Source organism: Apodemus sylvaticus, chromosome 18 (assembly GCF_947179515.1).
Source record: "Apodemus sylvaticus chromosome 18, mApoSyl1.1, whole genome shotgun sequence".
NCBI lineage: Eukaryota > Metazoa > Chordata > Mammalia > Rodentia > Muridae > Apodemus > Apodemus sylvaticus.
Window position 1 is genome coordinate 14,380,977 of NC_067489.1, and position 15,686 is coordinate 14,396,662.

General features: G+C 46.3%; 2 protein-coding genes across 5 annotated transcripts in view; one reads left to right on the forward strand and one right to left on the reverse strand.

The window, feature by feature from the left end:
- The window catches only part of Mcph1 (microcephalin 1), a 229,729-nt gene that overhangs the window by 107,135 nt on the left and 106,908 nt on the right, over positions 1 to 15,686 (forward strand). For all 4 annotated transcript variants that reach the window (XM_052162794.1, XM_052162795.1, XM_052162797.1 and 1 more), the window contains exon 12: positions 2,407 to 2,484. In XM_052162794.1, the coding sequence (XP_052018754.1) occupies positions 2,407 to 2,484 (78 nt within the window). The remainder of the gene's footprint in view (positions 1 to 2,406; positions 2,485 to 15,686) is intronic.
- The window catches only part of Angpt2 (angiopoietin 2), a 50,857-nt gene continuing 39,798 nt past the window's right edge, over positions 4,628 to 15,686 (reverse strand). Inside the window, exons 6-9 of the mRNA XM_052162798.1 lie at positions 12,583 to 12,684; positions 11,589 to 11,755; positions 7,723 to 7,853; positions 4,628 to 5,518 (exon numbers count right to left, since the gene is read on the reverse strand). Of these exons, the coding sequence (XP_052018758.1) occupies positions 5,358 to 5,518; positions 7,723 to 7,853; positions 11,589 to 11,755; positions 12,583 to 12,684 (561 nt within the window). The 3' untranslated portion in view covers positions 4,628 to 5,357. The remainder of the gene's footprint in view (positions 5,519 to 7,722; positions 7,854 to 11,588; positions 11,756 to 12,582; positions 12,685 to 15,686) is intronic.

The following is a 15,686-nucleotide window of genomic DNA, read 5'->3' on the forward strand; positions in this document are numbered from 1 at the left end:
TTTATTCAAGCTGGCGCTTGGGCCACACCACCTTCTCTGTCACAGGAGAACAGGAGGGGGGCTGAGAGTTCAGTCTCAGGCAAACATTTCTAGAGCCAAGAAGTGGTTATCTAGCCTGGTATACATCTGGCAGGGCGGGGTGAGAGGCAGTGTGGCCTTTAACATAATTGGCTGCTTTTGGGAGCCAAACCATAAACTTAACAGCTGCTTTCCTCCTGATTGGTGGTTGTTAGAACCACCAATTAGATTGGTGTTAGATTGATTGATTGGTGGAAGGGAAGTGGGCTTGTAACCTGGAAGTGAAGATTTGTTGAGGAATAACCTGGAAACTGGTGCTAGGCACAGGCTTTGTTGGACAGTTAGGCTGGAAACTCGTGCTAGGAACCAGCCTGTTAACTCAAGTTCAACCTTAGGTCAGGTTATTGAAGATAGAGTCTGAACCCAAAAGAATTGGTCTCTCACACTAGAGTACAATGTTGTTTTTCTGTATTTCCGAGTCTGTGATTTCAGTGAAATCAAATCTGTGTTTTTCTGCTGCCTCTATGCAACATTGATTCTCAAAGAAATTAAATTTTATCCATTTGCTTAGCAAAATCGTACTATAAGTGCCTTACAATTTTATTTTCTTAACATTTAGAAAGGAGCAAAGTCAGAGAATGTGAATGTTCCCCACGAGCTTGTTTAGGTTCAGCTGACATTTTAATGTGGATTGAATTTGAACTTGAGCACCACACACATTTCTATGGCTGACTCCTGTCCTTCAGCTGGTGTCCTGAATTCCCACCACAGGATTCTGCCATTGCTGCATGCTGACATGAACCTAATGTTGAAACCACATTTTATCTCCTGGGCTGATTATAAGAGGTCGAGGAGAGCCACATATCTGCAGTGTTATCTCTAAAGGATAGATAGTAAGAGGAAGGAACACCGAGTAACTTAATGCACACAGTAATTGAACTTATTAAGATCTTTCTCCTCCTTCTCCCTCCCTCTGCTTATCTTCTTCTCAGAGATATGGTATTTGGGCAATAAAAGTTAGGAGAAAACAGAAAAAGACAGTTAGATGACAAAGCATCTGTGACCACAGGGATCTCATTGAAACTGTGGTGTTTTCTTTGAGCATGGCTCCCAGGAGCAGAACTTGCTGTTTTCCAATCCTAATGGAGAGAGACATGGCTTCCCATGTTCTCCTCTCCCCTCATGGGCCGTCTTGAGCCCAACACCCTCATAGCTGCTTCTCCAATCCTGTAGACATGACTTCAAACTCTCAGGTCCTATGCTTGCTTCTCCCTCTCCCTCTCCCTCTCCCTCTCCCTCTCCCTCTCCCTCTCCTCCCTCTCCCTCTCCCTCTCCTCTCCCTCTCCCTCTCCCTCTCCCCCTTTCCTCCCCTCCCACCTCTCCCTCCTCCCTCTCTCCCCTTCCCTCTCCCTCTCCCCCTTCCCACCTCTCCCTCATCCCCCTCTCTCCCCATCTCCCTCTCTCTCTCCTCTCCCTCCCTTTCTCTCTTTGCCCTCTTTATTCTGTGCTGGGCTGTCCCCCACAGTCCTACCTACCACCACCTCTACCAGCTCAGCACCAGGACCGCAGCTGCACGGCACCCCAGGTCTCCACACGGGCTCTGGAGCTCACAGTCAGCTCCCTCTGCCAGTGCGGCTTGTACTTTACCACTGAGCCCTCTCCCCAGCCCTCATGCCATTTCTTTCTTTCTTTCTTTCTTTCTTTCTTTCTTTCTTTCTTTCTTTCTTTCTTTCTTTCTTTCTTTCTTTCTTTCTTTCTCTCTCTCTCCTCTCCTTCCTTCCTTCCTTCCTTCCTTCCTTCCTTCCTTCCTTCCTTCCTTCCTTCCTTCCTTCCTTCTTTTCAATTCTTAAAACTGTGGGATGTTCATGGAAGATTCTAAAGGGCAATTTAAAACTTAGATTTCTAACACATAGCACATCACATAAAAGCAGGATAGTGTTGAAGTATTTGACTTCATTAGGATGCTGGGTTAGTACTGTCAACCTGTCAGGATGTGAAATCACCTACATGTGTCAAGCTGCGGCCTTGATTTCCCAGCCATGAGGGACTCTGCCCTTGAGCTGGGAGCCTTGGCAGCCTCTCTGCGACTTCATTGCTTCTGTTGGCGACCAGGTGTTGGGTATCGGGGCAGAAGCCACCAAGCTGGGTACTGGCCTCCATTTCTAGCCACGCTGAGGTGTTTTTTCTTAAGACATGTTTGCTAATGACTAGACCACGCACCATGAAGCCTCCCAAAGTGCCCTGGCTTTTCTGTGGCCGATTTCAGGCCCTTGGAGCTTGGAGATTTTAGCGGGGTTGCTTTGCTCTGATCAAAAGTGACTCCGGCCTGCTACCCAACAGTCTAATCAATCCAAGACTGATGTTCTCTGTGTGCTATGTCTCTCTTAGGTACTGTTGTCTTTAGAGTTGGGCCACTGGATTTCCGAGGAGCCTTTTGAACTCTCCGAAACCTTCCCTGCAGCTCCGGTAAGTCGGCACCATCCAGTGGTGGTAAATGCAACATGGTAGTCTTAGGAAACTGCTAGGATCGTAAACTCGGCATCATAGGTTAGGAGAGGTTTCATTCAGACGCAAAGGATGTCATCCCAGAAATGAATGTCATCTGTTTATTAATTTGTGACATCACAAGTGAAAACTTGAGGAAGATACTTGTAAAGTGTAGTGAGAAATGTCACCTTGAAGAGTGTCCCCTAAGCCAGGCAGTACAACACTCAGGAAATTGGGTAGATTGCTGCAAGCTTGATGCTGTACTGGGCTGGAAGGTGAGACCTTCTCTCAAAAAAGAATTTTTAAAACTAATTAGTTCTGAAAGCTTGTGGGGCTGTGCAGCTCTTAAAGCGAATGCTAATACATGGAAACTAATAGGTATAAAAATGGCCTGCCAGCATTGTGATGTACTCTTTATATTCTGATATTTTCCTCAGCTCCATCTTATGAACTGTTAACTATTTTAAATATTTGCTAACTGAATTCTAACTTCTCAAACAATTAAGGTTTGACTAGAAGCAGGGGCTGTACAAAAGTCAGCTTTCATTTCCAAACATGTTGATTGGTTTGAGATAGTTAATTTGAAAAGATGAGTCTCTGAAGGTCAGTGGCTATTCTGGCTGTCCCTGGTGCTCTTGCATAGCTGTCCAAGCAGGCCTGCATGGGGGCGAGCAGGAAACTGACCTCTGACCCCCAATCGCTCGCTCATCTAGCCCATCGCATTGTTTCTGTTTTCATTTCAAGATTACTGTTTTGATTTCCTTTCAGCTTTGTAAATGTTTTCTTAAGAACAGAAAAAAAATCCTCCCGGTAATTTTGTTTATTTAAAATACTGTGTAAGGAGCTGAAAAATAAAGTGGAACCCCTGCTTCTTCCCATTCTCTGAGCTAAGAGAGAAGGTGTAACTCTGAGCAGCACTGGTTTGCCTCTGACTCCATCTCCCTGCGTCCATTGCTGCCCGTCCTTCCTGAATGACCAGTTTTCCCACCTCAGTTCCTGCCGTTGTGATCATTCAAGGAACATACAAGCTGTGGGATTTTTTTGTGTGTGTCAGATATTTTAACTGGGTACAGAGCCATGCTGGCCCTGTGGACATCTCCGAAATGTAATAATAGAAACAGTGGTCAGAAGGCAGGGACAGAGTTCTTCACTCCGGAGTTAGTTGGCAGGAAGTGAATGTGGCAGAGGAGGAAAGTGCCTAGGCTACCCTGAGTCTGCGGATTGACCAGAGCCCACGCCAAGGCCCTGTGAGAGGAGATGGGTTTGAGCCGAGGTTCTCAACCTGTGGGCAGAGACCTTTTGGGGGTCACATATCAGCTATCCTGCACATCAGATACCTGCATCACTATTCATAACAGTAGCAAATTTAGTTATGAAGTAGCAACAAAATAATGGTATGGTTGGGAGGTCTCCACAGCATGAGGAACTGTATTACAGTGTCTCCTCATTAGGAAGGGTGAGAACCGCAGCATTATAGAAATAAATTTTAAAAAATAGCATCTGGAAGGAAGGACAGGTGAGGAATGCTATAGGAGAAACTGCACTACTGCTCTGCCCAGGTGTGCATTGCTGCAGAGGCCACTGTGCAGCTTCGGAGGGTTAGAACAAAAGGAGTTGCAGTTTGACAGTTCCAAGCAGAAAACTGTGTTCTGGAACTTTTTCTAGGGGTATCTGGTTACATTGTGACCTGGACATTTTGGCTTCACGGTCTGAAACGTGATCAGTTTGTTAGTGGATATTAAAAATGTTACTAAGGCAAAATGTTTTTTCTAAAAGTTAATTCAGAAAATTATGGCTTCCTAGATGTCCTAAGTAGGACAATTTTCCTTGAGTACAAATTAAGTTCCAGCTTCATTTTTCTAAAATATTGTCTTGTTAAACTGTAGTGCATCTGTAGGCCTGAGCACTTGCTCAGTGGCGAAATCTCTTCTTCATGAAATAGCATTTTCATCATTAACAGCAATCTTCCTTGTTAGGAGGCACAGGGGTGTGTGTGTGTATGTGTGTGTGTGTGTGTGTGTGTGTGTGTGTGTGTGTGTGTGTGTGTGTGTGTGTGTGAAAGAGAGGGAGAGACCAAAGAGCAAAATTGTAAATATTATCATAAAAATTAAACATAACCACCTCAACTAATAACTTATATTTAATTACTAAAAATACCTTCATATTTAACAGCCAGGAAGAAAACAAAATAGCACAGTCTCCACATTCATCAGCGTGGCGCCTGCTCGGTGGTTATCCCAGAGAAGCGGGCATTTTTGCCGTATAGTAAATAGTATCCAGCCATTAGAAACTAAGCTGTCAAGATAGGTAAATGTGTTGTTTTCAAATGAACATGTAAAGCACCTAAGAGAAAAACAATGAGCTGTGCTTCTCCAGATGATAACCTGTACCCACCACTTAGAAGTCCCTCGATACTGGCTGCTGTCGGTGCGAGGACACGGTCTTGTCATCATGACAGCCGAGCTGTGTGTATGTATACACGCTAGAAACCGTGCTTAGAGGAATGTGGTCCCAAGATTATCTGCACCATCTAAGTGTTCTGTTTTCCAGTTATTTACTGATGAATTCCTGCATAACCTTCTTCCTTGTGACAGAGCTTGCACGCTGTCCCTCTGATTCTCAGCCACAACTTTCCCACAGATGTTTCTCCAGACTGCAGTGCCTTTGGGTTTCCTTTGGTTGGTTAGCGGTGCAGGCTTAAGTGATGTGCTTCAGTCTGGTACACACAGATCCTTCCCCACGCCCAGGAGTACCTCCTGATGTGGCAAGGGGCTGCTGTGTATCCGTGTCTCTCAGTGCCTTGGAGTTAATCTTTGGATGCAGCAAGTTCTTCTGGTAATGTATGCAGGCATTTAGAAATCTGCTGGCCGGATCATCATGGTTGTGGCCTTGAGCGAGTAACCAGACCCCTTCCAGTAGTACCATTTGATACCGTTGAACTTATTTGTATTCTGCTTTTGTGGATAGTACTGTCCATTCAGGTTAGAAGGACCGCATGCATCAAACCACCAGCCTGTGAAAGCGAAACACAGAAGCCATTAGAACTGGGTAGTCCCACCTTGTCTGCAGGGCTCAGCTGGCCACACATGCACCCATGGTTTGGGAAGGGCCACATTGATTTGTCATTCCCTAGACACAAACTGCACATCAGTGCGACCACAGTGCCGTTGTAACGTGAGTTCTTACACATGCCCTAGCTCCTTTTGTGCAGAATCCTTGCTACATGAAATGCCGGTCAGTGCTGTATGAAAAGCTGTCATCCACAGTACATTGTGGGGTGAAGACATGGTGAGACTGCTGGCAGATGTGGGTAGAAGTCTTAACAGCAAGGTGGGCCAAGCGGTTCCCGTCCCCCTCTGTCATGTTGCTTTGGTTGAAATAGAAGCCAAGTGCCTAGTGCTCTGGGGAGCTAGGGAAAAAGGGGACCTTAACACTATAAAGTGCGGTACCGAGGAAGACTCGGGCAGCAGTGAGGATCTTCCCCCACTGTAGCTTCGGATCCCACCCACAAACAGGAGCAAGGCAGGCGTTAGGATTCCCCATACGAAGGGAACCTAGACAATCTACTAGTCCGAATTCACCTTTAAGCCTCAAGTGGGAGAGACACTGGTTATATGGATAGTATTTGTGTTTCTTCTTAAATACAGAAGACAACAGAAGCACCAATTCTGAAGCCACCTCAGGGACACAGTATTAAGAGGGTTTCTCTTAAATAATATTTTTTCCCTGGGCTGCTGCTTGGAGACACCCCTAGCTGGTGGTTCTGAGAAGTGGGGGTATATAAAAAGAGCCTGTGTCGGGCAAAGCCCTTGGGCTGTGGAGAAGTGTCAGTCGCAGATCTGCCTTAGCCTTCGCACATCATCCAAGTCCTTGATCCTGCACACATCTCCACAGGCCACCTTCCCCATGGGCCAGCCATGGCTTGGAACTTGGCCTCTTGCAACCCAGACCTCCCCACTTTCCCTCCCCTGGCTGCTTGCCTCCTCTCGAGTCTCTCCCAGCTCCACTCTCAGCCCTTAAATCTTGAACTGGGTAAATAAATGAATTGTGTCTTTGGTTGGGAAGCAGCAGTCCTGCTCTCTGGAATAGCAGCACATGGGTGGTCTGAGAACAGGCAGCCTCTCTAGAGAGGTCTAAGTGTGGGAATGAACAGCAAGCAGGCTCGGGGTCAGGGGTGCTGCGGCCCCAGAACCTACCCCTACCCCTATTGTCGTGTGACTTCAAAGACAGCTATTAGAGTGAGATGAGCACCTAGCCCTCTTTACAGAACAGTTCAATGGGGTTCTCTCCTTTGAATAATTTCAACTAATGGAGAAAACTCATGCCACCAAGTGGCCACTCTGTTACCCCAAAAATCCAGAATCTGCTAGATAGCGGGACCTAATTCTTTCATGAAATTTTAAGTTCTGAATTTCGTTTCATTTCATAAATACATCCTCTTGTTACTGTTGCTACACAAATTCTTTACTGAAGAACAGGCATGCTTCAAGCTTAGATCTTTTACTTGTCTTAGAAACTTAGATTTTATTTTTTAATCAATTTTATTTATTTATGGTGTGGAGATCAGAGAACTCTAAGGAGCAGTTCTCACATTCTACTATGAGAAACTGAGGGTTCAAACTCAGATGTCAGGCTTGCCAGCAAGCATGTTTGCCCACAGCCGTCTCACAGGCCTGAGATACAGTGTCTTACCAAACCTTGAACTCATGGATTCAGCTAGACGGACAGGCAAGCCAGCCCCAGCTGCGGGACTGCTGCATACCATGTCCTCAGCCTTGTACAGGGGTATGGCAGGCCCGAACGCACACAGCGGTTGTCTTACCCACTGAGCTGCCTTCCCCATCCCACTCTCCTGCTTCATATAAGAATCACTGCAAGAAAGAGACACCTGAAAAGTCCTTGACTGGGTGTTAAACAGAAACAAAGCGAGATGGAGCTAAACCCTTAGCCTTTCATCTGGCCATGAGCCCACCTCCTGTCCCTTGGCTTGCTCCCAAGTCCTGAGAGTGCACTGTCACCCTAGTCACAGCTCCAGCTCCGTACTGTGTTCTTACTTCACACTTGTGTTAAGAGGAGGCCCAACCGATGCCCTGGTAGGCAGAGGGCATGGGGAGTAAGGCCGCTGTCAGCCGCTCACTCCAGTCCGAGCTCTACAGTGCCAGCCTTCTATGCTATGCAGTTGCTTCTTGCCAATATAAATAGGAAGAGTCACCTTACCTCCGGAGAGCATCTGGGAACACTTGCAGATGCATTTGTCGTTGTCTGAATCCTTTGTACTAAAATCGCTTCCTGGTTGGCTGATGCTACTTATTTTGCCTGCAGTGCCTGTAAGTCCTGTAAGGTGAATCCTGGAACGTGCAAAGGAAAAAATAAAAACTCACTGGCTAGGATTGTTGATTCACCATAGTGGAAAATTTCTCATGGTGAAGAATTCCGTTCTACAGAATGCACTCGGGCCGGTCAGTGTACTTCAGTGCCTACTCTGTACAAAATATTTTGTACTGGTATAAACAGGAACCAACTCATCATCAAACCCTCTGACAAAGAGGGATGTTTTCATGACAACTTCAACACATTTTGCCTGCACCAGCATCAGCAGACTTTAATGGGGCTTTGTAATTCATTTTCCCTCTGCATTCAGATAAACAGAAGTTGTCTGTAGCACAAAGGGGCTTCTTATAGACCCCCAACAGCCACTGTCCCTGTGGAATGGCTACTGGAGTGGCCAGATATCCTCTCTGTGCTCTGAAGGGGTAGGAGTTGGGGTGGAGAGGCTATAAGACAAAGGAATGGGCTGGGAGTTTGGGGTAGAACCTGGTGTGAGAAACCTGTTGGAGCTCAGGAAGGGAGCAAACGTCAGTGCCCAGATAGACACCTAGTCACGGGCCACACTGTTAGACTACTGCCAGTGTGGCCTGCAGCAGCCAGCTGTGCCACAAGAATATAAAGGTCAGGATATGCATAATCGCTTTAGTTACTATTTTATTTTGTTTTGTTTTTAAGACAGGGTTATTCACTGTAGCTTAAGCTGCCCTGGAACTCACTAAGTAGCCTAGATCCACCTTGAACTTGAGGCAGTCCACCTGACTCAGCCTCCCAAGTGTAACCCAGGGGTTACAGTCCTGCACAGCCATACCCATGTAGAACATAGAATTCTCTGAAATATCGCAACACTGTCACAAACTGCCCTTGGTCAGATGTTTCGAGTCAGGCCAGAGCTGGATCTCACATGATAGAGTGATGTGAGGATGTCCTGTTGGTGTCTTGGCATGCCAATAACCAGCTCTGGCAAACTAGCATGCTGAATCCCCAGAGCTAATGAGATGTCGACATAAGAGGCTCTGGGCTAGGATATCGTAAGGGGAAATCCTACATGATGACAGGGAAGTGTCCTCTGAGCCCCCAAATGTTCTCTTTTTAGTAAAGCTGTCTGTCCTTGCCAAGCACCACCTTGGGAAGATTCACTTGTCAGTGTCTCATGTGGGAACAGGCAGAGCAGAAGGGGAGACCACTGTCCCCAGCTCTGCCACACACCTGCACGGTGAGTGCTCATGGCATCCCCAGGACACCAGCTGCAGTGTGTGGAGTGTAGTTCTCATAGGCTTGGGGACCTGAAACATGTTTCTTTCTGGTCCTTCTTAGGCCTAAGCCGGCCTGACATTCACCATCCCCCCCTCCACCTCCACCCTCCCCCAGACTTGTCTTCCTTTCAGTCTCTTGTATTCTTTGAAAGGTCAGTTCTCAGGGGACTCATTAAATGTCCTGCAAAGGCAAGTAATATAAGAGAGAAAGCTATTTTTATTAGTCTCTCTTTGAAAGGTTGTTCAATCTCAGAGCCTTTGGAGGCCTACCAGACAAAAGTACATTCTCTCAGATCTGTTATTAAGAACAGCCCTGAGCCGGCCACGACATTGCCTATACCTACAATCCTAGCATTTGAGGGGTAGAGGCAGGAGGATCGGGAGTTTGAGATCATCCTTGGCTACAAAGCAAGTTCAAGACTCACTCAGGCTACATGAGAAATCCAGGGAAAGAAAGAGAAGGCGGTGGCAGGGTGGAATAGGCAGACCGACTTTTCGTCTTCTGCACGCCCTTTCTCGTGTACTTTTCGGTTTCCTGCTTGTTCTCCTTCGCAGGAACACAGCCAGCCCTGAAGCTTGACTTACTTAAGCATTACTTACGGGGTACTTACCGTATTTATTATCCTCTTAATTACTGTAGCAAGTTTTTATGGAGTATTATTGTTTTACATTTCCAAATAAATAAGCCTCAAAAACCAGTGGGTTTTTTTTTTTCAAATAGCATCTTCAAAATATCTTTGCATTTCCAAAAGAATCTTAGCTTACAATATTTTTATATCATTGTGGAAGCGTAGTGACCCATGTAGTAAAAATCTCCTATGTAAACAGGCTAATTCTTCATCTCTGGGTTTCTTTCTTCAAAAAAATTAATTCCTCTATTGTAGACTCCTAACTGCTGCCAGTTAAGGAAATATTTAGCTTGGAGATAGCACAATGAAGACCACTGTGCCTTGGAATCCATTGACTTCTGGGCTCCGGAGTCCAGCAAGAACTTCTGGGTGCTGGGGTCATGTGTGTCTTCCCATTCACCACCCTCCAGGGAATCCTGATCTTTTCAAAAGATTGCAGACTGCCCCACCGACCATTCCAGTGTCACAACAGGCTCTGTCTGCTTTGAAAACGGCTTCTGAAGAATCGGCACCCACTGTCTGAAAAAAGCAGACTGTTCCTGGCAGCACTCAGCTCAGGTCAGGCCCCAGGCTCTGAGCTGGCTTCCCTGTGCTGTCCACTGTGACCTCCCCAGGACACCAGCCAAGGATGTTACAATCAAGCTTCCTGTCCACGGGGCCTGGGCGCCACTGAGATAGGGGTGGCACTGTGGACCATGGCTTTGTTTATGGAAGGCCTGTTGTGTGTCATTTGCCATCTGTGGCTTCAGGCAGGTTTGCTCTGTGCTCTGTGGGCACAAGCAGTGGGTGCCCACATTCTTTGAACGCCTGCATCCACCTGCTGCTTTGGTGCCACTGTCACTCACTTCCTGACCAACACCCCCGTGGATCCAGGATTTGAGTGCACCGCCGATTACAGAGATTCCACACCTCATGCGTGGTTCTCGTCACCCACACAGAAAGCCAAGGCCTTGCTGTTTTCCCTAGTTGGGCTCTACAGCCAGAGAGTAAGTGTGCTGTCAGGCATGCTCTTGGAACATTTGAGGTCACTGTCCCCAGCTAGATGGGGATGAGCCAACTACTGAGGGGGTGCTGTGACTCAGATGTGTGCTTTGCTTCCTTTTTTTTTTTTTTGTTTTTATTTTTTGGTTTATTTTTTATTTATTTATTTTTCGAGACAGGGTTTCTCTGTGTAGCCCTGGTGTCCTAGAACTCACTCTGTAGACCAGGTTGGCCTCGAACTCAGAAATCCACCTGCCTCTACCTCCCAGAGTGCTGGGATTACAGGTGTGCGCCACCACTACCCGGCTGTGCTCTGTTTCTTAATTTGGGATTAAGCATAAGTGTTAGCTGTCTTTGACTTTCAAAACACAGGCTAACTTTTAATATCTTAGGGAAGGAGACAGTACACCCCAGGTGTGTCTGTCTGTCATTCCATACAGTATCTATCAAACGAATATCTCATGTTCACTAATTCTGCTGGGTGCTATAATTGGGGGGGGGGGAGTGAATAATTACACTTGGCCTGCCATGTAGCATCGACACTCAGAGCTCACACAGGAGAGCAACAGATGCAAAACTGCCCTCCCCATTTCCTATACATTGTTTAACCACAGGTAGAAATCGATGACCTGCCTGTCTGTCTCAGTAATCTGTCTGCTCATCTTTCAGTCCTAGGGACTGAGTTTAGGGTCTTGACCATGCTAGGTGAGTGCTACACCAGTGAGTTACATCACTAGCCAAAGCTAGAATTTTAAAACCAGAGAAACTGGGAGGCTGCCATGCCCTGAGAAACAGCAGTTCCAAGTGACCCGGTTGTGTCTCTTGGTTGGGTGAAAGTCTGAGATAATTACACAGAAAGGTGCGCCGGTTTTCTCCATGACAATTTGCTTACCTGTAGTTGGACTCTTCCCCTGCGAGGGAGAAGTGGTCGTACAGTGCGTGCGCCTCGTTGCCCTCCCAGTCCTTCAGCTGGATCTTAAGCACGTAGCGATGCCGGCCGGTCAGCTGGGAGACGAACTCGTTGCCCAGCCAGTACTCTCCCAGAGGACTCCCAAAGCCCTGCAGCCGGCCGAGAGCAGCACGGTTAGTCCACTGGTAGACCTTGTGTTTGGATCCATCACCTTAGCATTCAGTCAGCAGATGGTATTCCCTAGCCCTGTGCAAGTAAGTGCAAGGTCTTGTACGCAGGAAAGATTTGGATTTTTACTTAATTTTGAGAGAGAGGAGGAGGCATGAATACATGCCACCATGCGCTGTGGATGTCACCAGCACCTTGGGCGTTCACTCTACTCTCTGCCCTACTTGAGGTAGGCTTCCCTTTCCCCACTGCATGATTCTGAGACCATCTGGTCCACAGGAACCTGGGGAGTCACTCGTCCTTGTCTCCCCTTGGTATGGGATTACAGATGAGAGCTAACGTGTTCTGGGGATTCAAACTCAGGCCCCCACACTTGCACAGCAAGCATCTGATGCATGAGTCACCTCGATGGCTCAGGAAATAGATTTTTTTAAGTCAATTTTAAGGACCTGAGCTGTTCTCAGAAGAAATGCAATGGTTACACAGCTAAAGCTGCTGGGATAACCATGAACAGAGATGGAGTTGTGGGAAGAGCCAGACCCACCTCGGTGCCATGAAATGTAGCTATAGTATGACACTTATGCTGCCGAAGCCTCACAGCAGAGCAGCCTGCCCAGTGTGCTCTATAGGAGGTTTCAGTTCCTTTGACTACAACATTTTTTAAGAGAGAGAAACACTTATCACAAAGAATCGTATCATAAACTTCTTCAGAAGCCATTGGTCAGTTCTAAGTTTATGTGGATTAAAAGTTCTGAAAGGAACTTGGAAAATTAGTTTTCCCAAGGGAAAGTAGTCAGCGCACTCTTACCTCTTTGTATTCTTTCCACGTTCTCTGGAAGTCCACACTGCCGTCTTCCCGGTGCTGGATGACTGTCCACCCTCCTCCACCCACGTCCATGTCACAGTAGGCCTGCAGGAAAAGCACATAGTTACTGCAGGCCGAGCGAGCATTGGTGATCCAGGCCTGTGCCGCCGTGGTGTGTTGGGGGGGGGGGGTGCTCTGTGGTAACTGGTGGTGTGAGCCGTTGCTGTCAGACCTTGAGTGTGATTTAAAATGGTGATGATTGACACCAGTCGAATCACATGACACACTAGTGAAATGGAACTTCCTGCTCATTGTGTACTTTTTTTTTTTTTGAGAGTGATTCCTTTTGCCTCGGAGACTGTCAGATTCTCCTCAAATCCCATATCTTTAGAAAAACCAGTCTTGTGTTCATAGCATTGACAACCCTCAGCTGTGAGTACCAGCTACACCTACTCTGTCTTCACTACAAGGTACCAAACTCCCGCCATGGTCTCCTGCTGTTGGGCTTCCTTTGTGTGCAGAGAAAGCCAGCTTCTCCTGCCTGTGAGGGACTCAGGGTTCTGGAGTGCTGGCACCATGTGACTCAGCTTGGCTGGGCAGTTCTGACACAGGGGCATGAGTTCAGGCTTCTACACACTTCCCTTGTGCCTGTGGCATTTTTCCCCAGTATTTTATTTCTGCTTTTAAACTGCCTCAGTGGTCTTTAAAAACTTTGCCTAGAACACAAAATTCTTTGGACTTGCATGTTTAATTTCAACTCAGTTGGAGTTTTATTGAAAAATTAAAATCCCCTGAAAATAAGATTATATAAATACTTTTCAATTATGAGATTATAATAGAACCAAAAGAAAAAAAAAGTTTTCCACAAAATAAGATAATTTCCCTAAAGCATACGTGGTAGAAATATTATTCTTCCTTTGTTCAATGCCATGGTCTTTGGAGAATGAGGACAACCATTTTGACAGGGTTAACTTAAAAATACCTGTTCTGTTTTTGTATTTAGGATGAGAGCTAAAAGAGCCACACGAGCCTCTCACCCTACTTCTTCATATTGCCTATAAGGAGCCAAACCCAAAGGAGTCCATGTGGTCTGCCATGTTGTTCTCCTCTGTCGCTCATGGACCTTGAGACCATTAGTGGACTGCATTTCTGAGGCCCTTCCCCACCACTCTTCCACCTCCCCCACAAAGGTCCCAGGCTCCTGTTGCCTTCCCCAGTGACTAGAGTTTAGAAAGACACAGTGGCATAAAACACAATCACTGTGTCCTCCTTGTAACTATTCAGAAGCACATGACAGATTTGGTGGAAGAAGTCTCCTGGTTATCATAGGACAGATTTACTGAAGGAACCTCTGGTTCGTGTATATCGGGGCTGGTTTGTGTAGTTAACCACTGTCTTTTGACTCTCTTGTGTGCGACCTGTCAGATAGCTCACATGAGTTACCTGCCACCTCACACCACTCTGAAGTCTAGAAATGATTGATTTGACACAGATTCCTTTGGTCAGTCAAAGGGACAATAGGTGAGAGAGATTTAAATATGGTCTCCTTAATTCCCGTGTAATATCTTTTCCATGACATCATGCTGCCCAAAGCAGAGAAATTTGAACCTTTTGATAGACAGATCCAGTCTGAAGTCAGTTCATGAGGAATCCTTCATCTTATTTGCCTGTGATCAACCAGCTGACCAGTGCTGTACTGTACTATCTCAGGGTCTTCTTAAATCCCAATTAGGGCACGAGGGTAAGGACCCAAGGGTTGTGCAGACATTAACTCCCCAGCATCCTGAGTGGCTTGTTGGTAAATGGGAAGAAATGTTTGTAGTGAGCCCACCCTTGTTCTAATATCTGATTCCCTGGTGTTAAAATCTTCACAGTGGAGTTGGTTGCTTGATGATATTTAAAGCAGGTTCTTTCCTGCCTCAAGGGTCATTTCATCTTGTGGGAATCAAAAGCAAGAGTCCCAGCGTTGAGGGTCACTGCAACTATATAAATAAATTATATGAACTATGTTTTTATTCTCTTTGATTCCATTAGGGACCATGACAAAGTTACTAGAACATTCTCAGAATACTTTGTCCAGCTTTTTAAAAAGGGAAGAACAAAGAATTTGTGAGAAACAGAGAATTATGGTTCAGTGGGTTGTGAAATTTGCAAAAAGAGATAATATTCCTGTAGAGATGCTCAGTAAAAATATTGACAAGGATCAGAAAAGATCTGAAAGGCAGCATGCCCAGGCCAGGGCATGGCCACCTCCATTACAGCAAACCTGGGGGCACTGAGTGCTTTTGATTTGCATGCCTGTGCCTGTGCCTGTGCTTGGACAAGGACCCAGGCCCTAAGCTGTTGAACAGGGGATGCCTGAGTTAAGTGCTGGGCTCCAGCTTCGGGCTTTGGAGCAATGAATAAATAACAGACGCCCATGGCCCTGGGAGTCTTGTGCTGAGAAATCTGGGGAAGGAAACAATTGTACTTCTAACTATTAAAGCTCATGCTTACGGTTCTCACGGACACTCTATGCAGAGTGTAGCCTACATATGCAGAAACCTAGTGTAAATGCCAAGCTTACCGGATTGGTTAACCTAGTCAAACATAAAGCTGCCACACTGAAGCCTTTGATCTAATTCTGTAGAGTTTGATGAACATGTCTGCTGTGACCTCCTGTGCAAGCTGCATGTGTCATTTATGCCAGGGCCATCTCTGGTGCTATTACACCCTGGAAGGTAGGGTGGCGGGGCAATAACGCAAAATCGCACATTTACAGAACCTCAAGTCTGGAAGGAAGTTTAGAAGTAACAGTAGAATACAGCCCAGTTATTTTAATTTTTAAATCTTTATGTATTAGTGCATGGGGGTGGGTCAGGTGTGAGCATGCCTGGTGTGAAGGGAAAACACACAAGTGGAAGTCACTGAGTTGATTCGCCCTTTCACCTTGTGACCCTGGAGTCACACTGAAGTCACCGGGCTTGCGTGGCAGTCACTTTCACCCTCTAAGCTACCTCACCACGAATAGACCAGGTGTTTTAGAAAAGAAACCGAGGTTTTGAAAAACTTACTTTTCCTGGCTGTGTAAATGGATCTCTTTTTACTGAGAATATCTAAGGGGAATA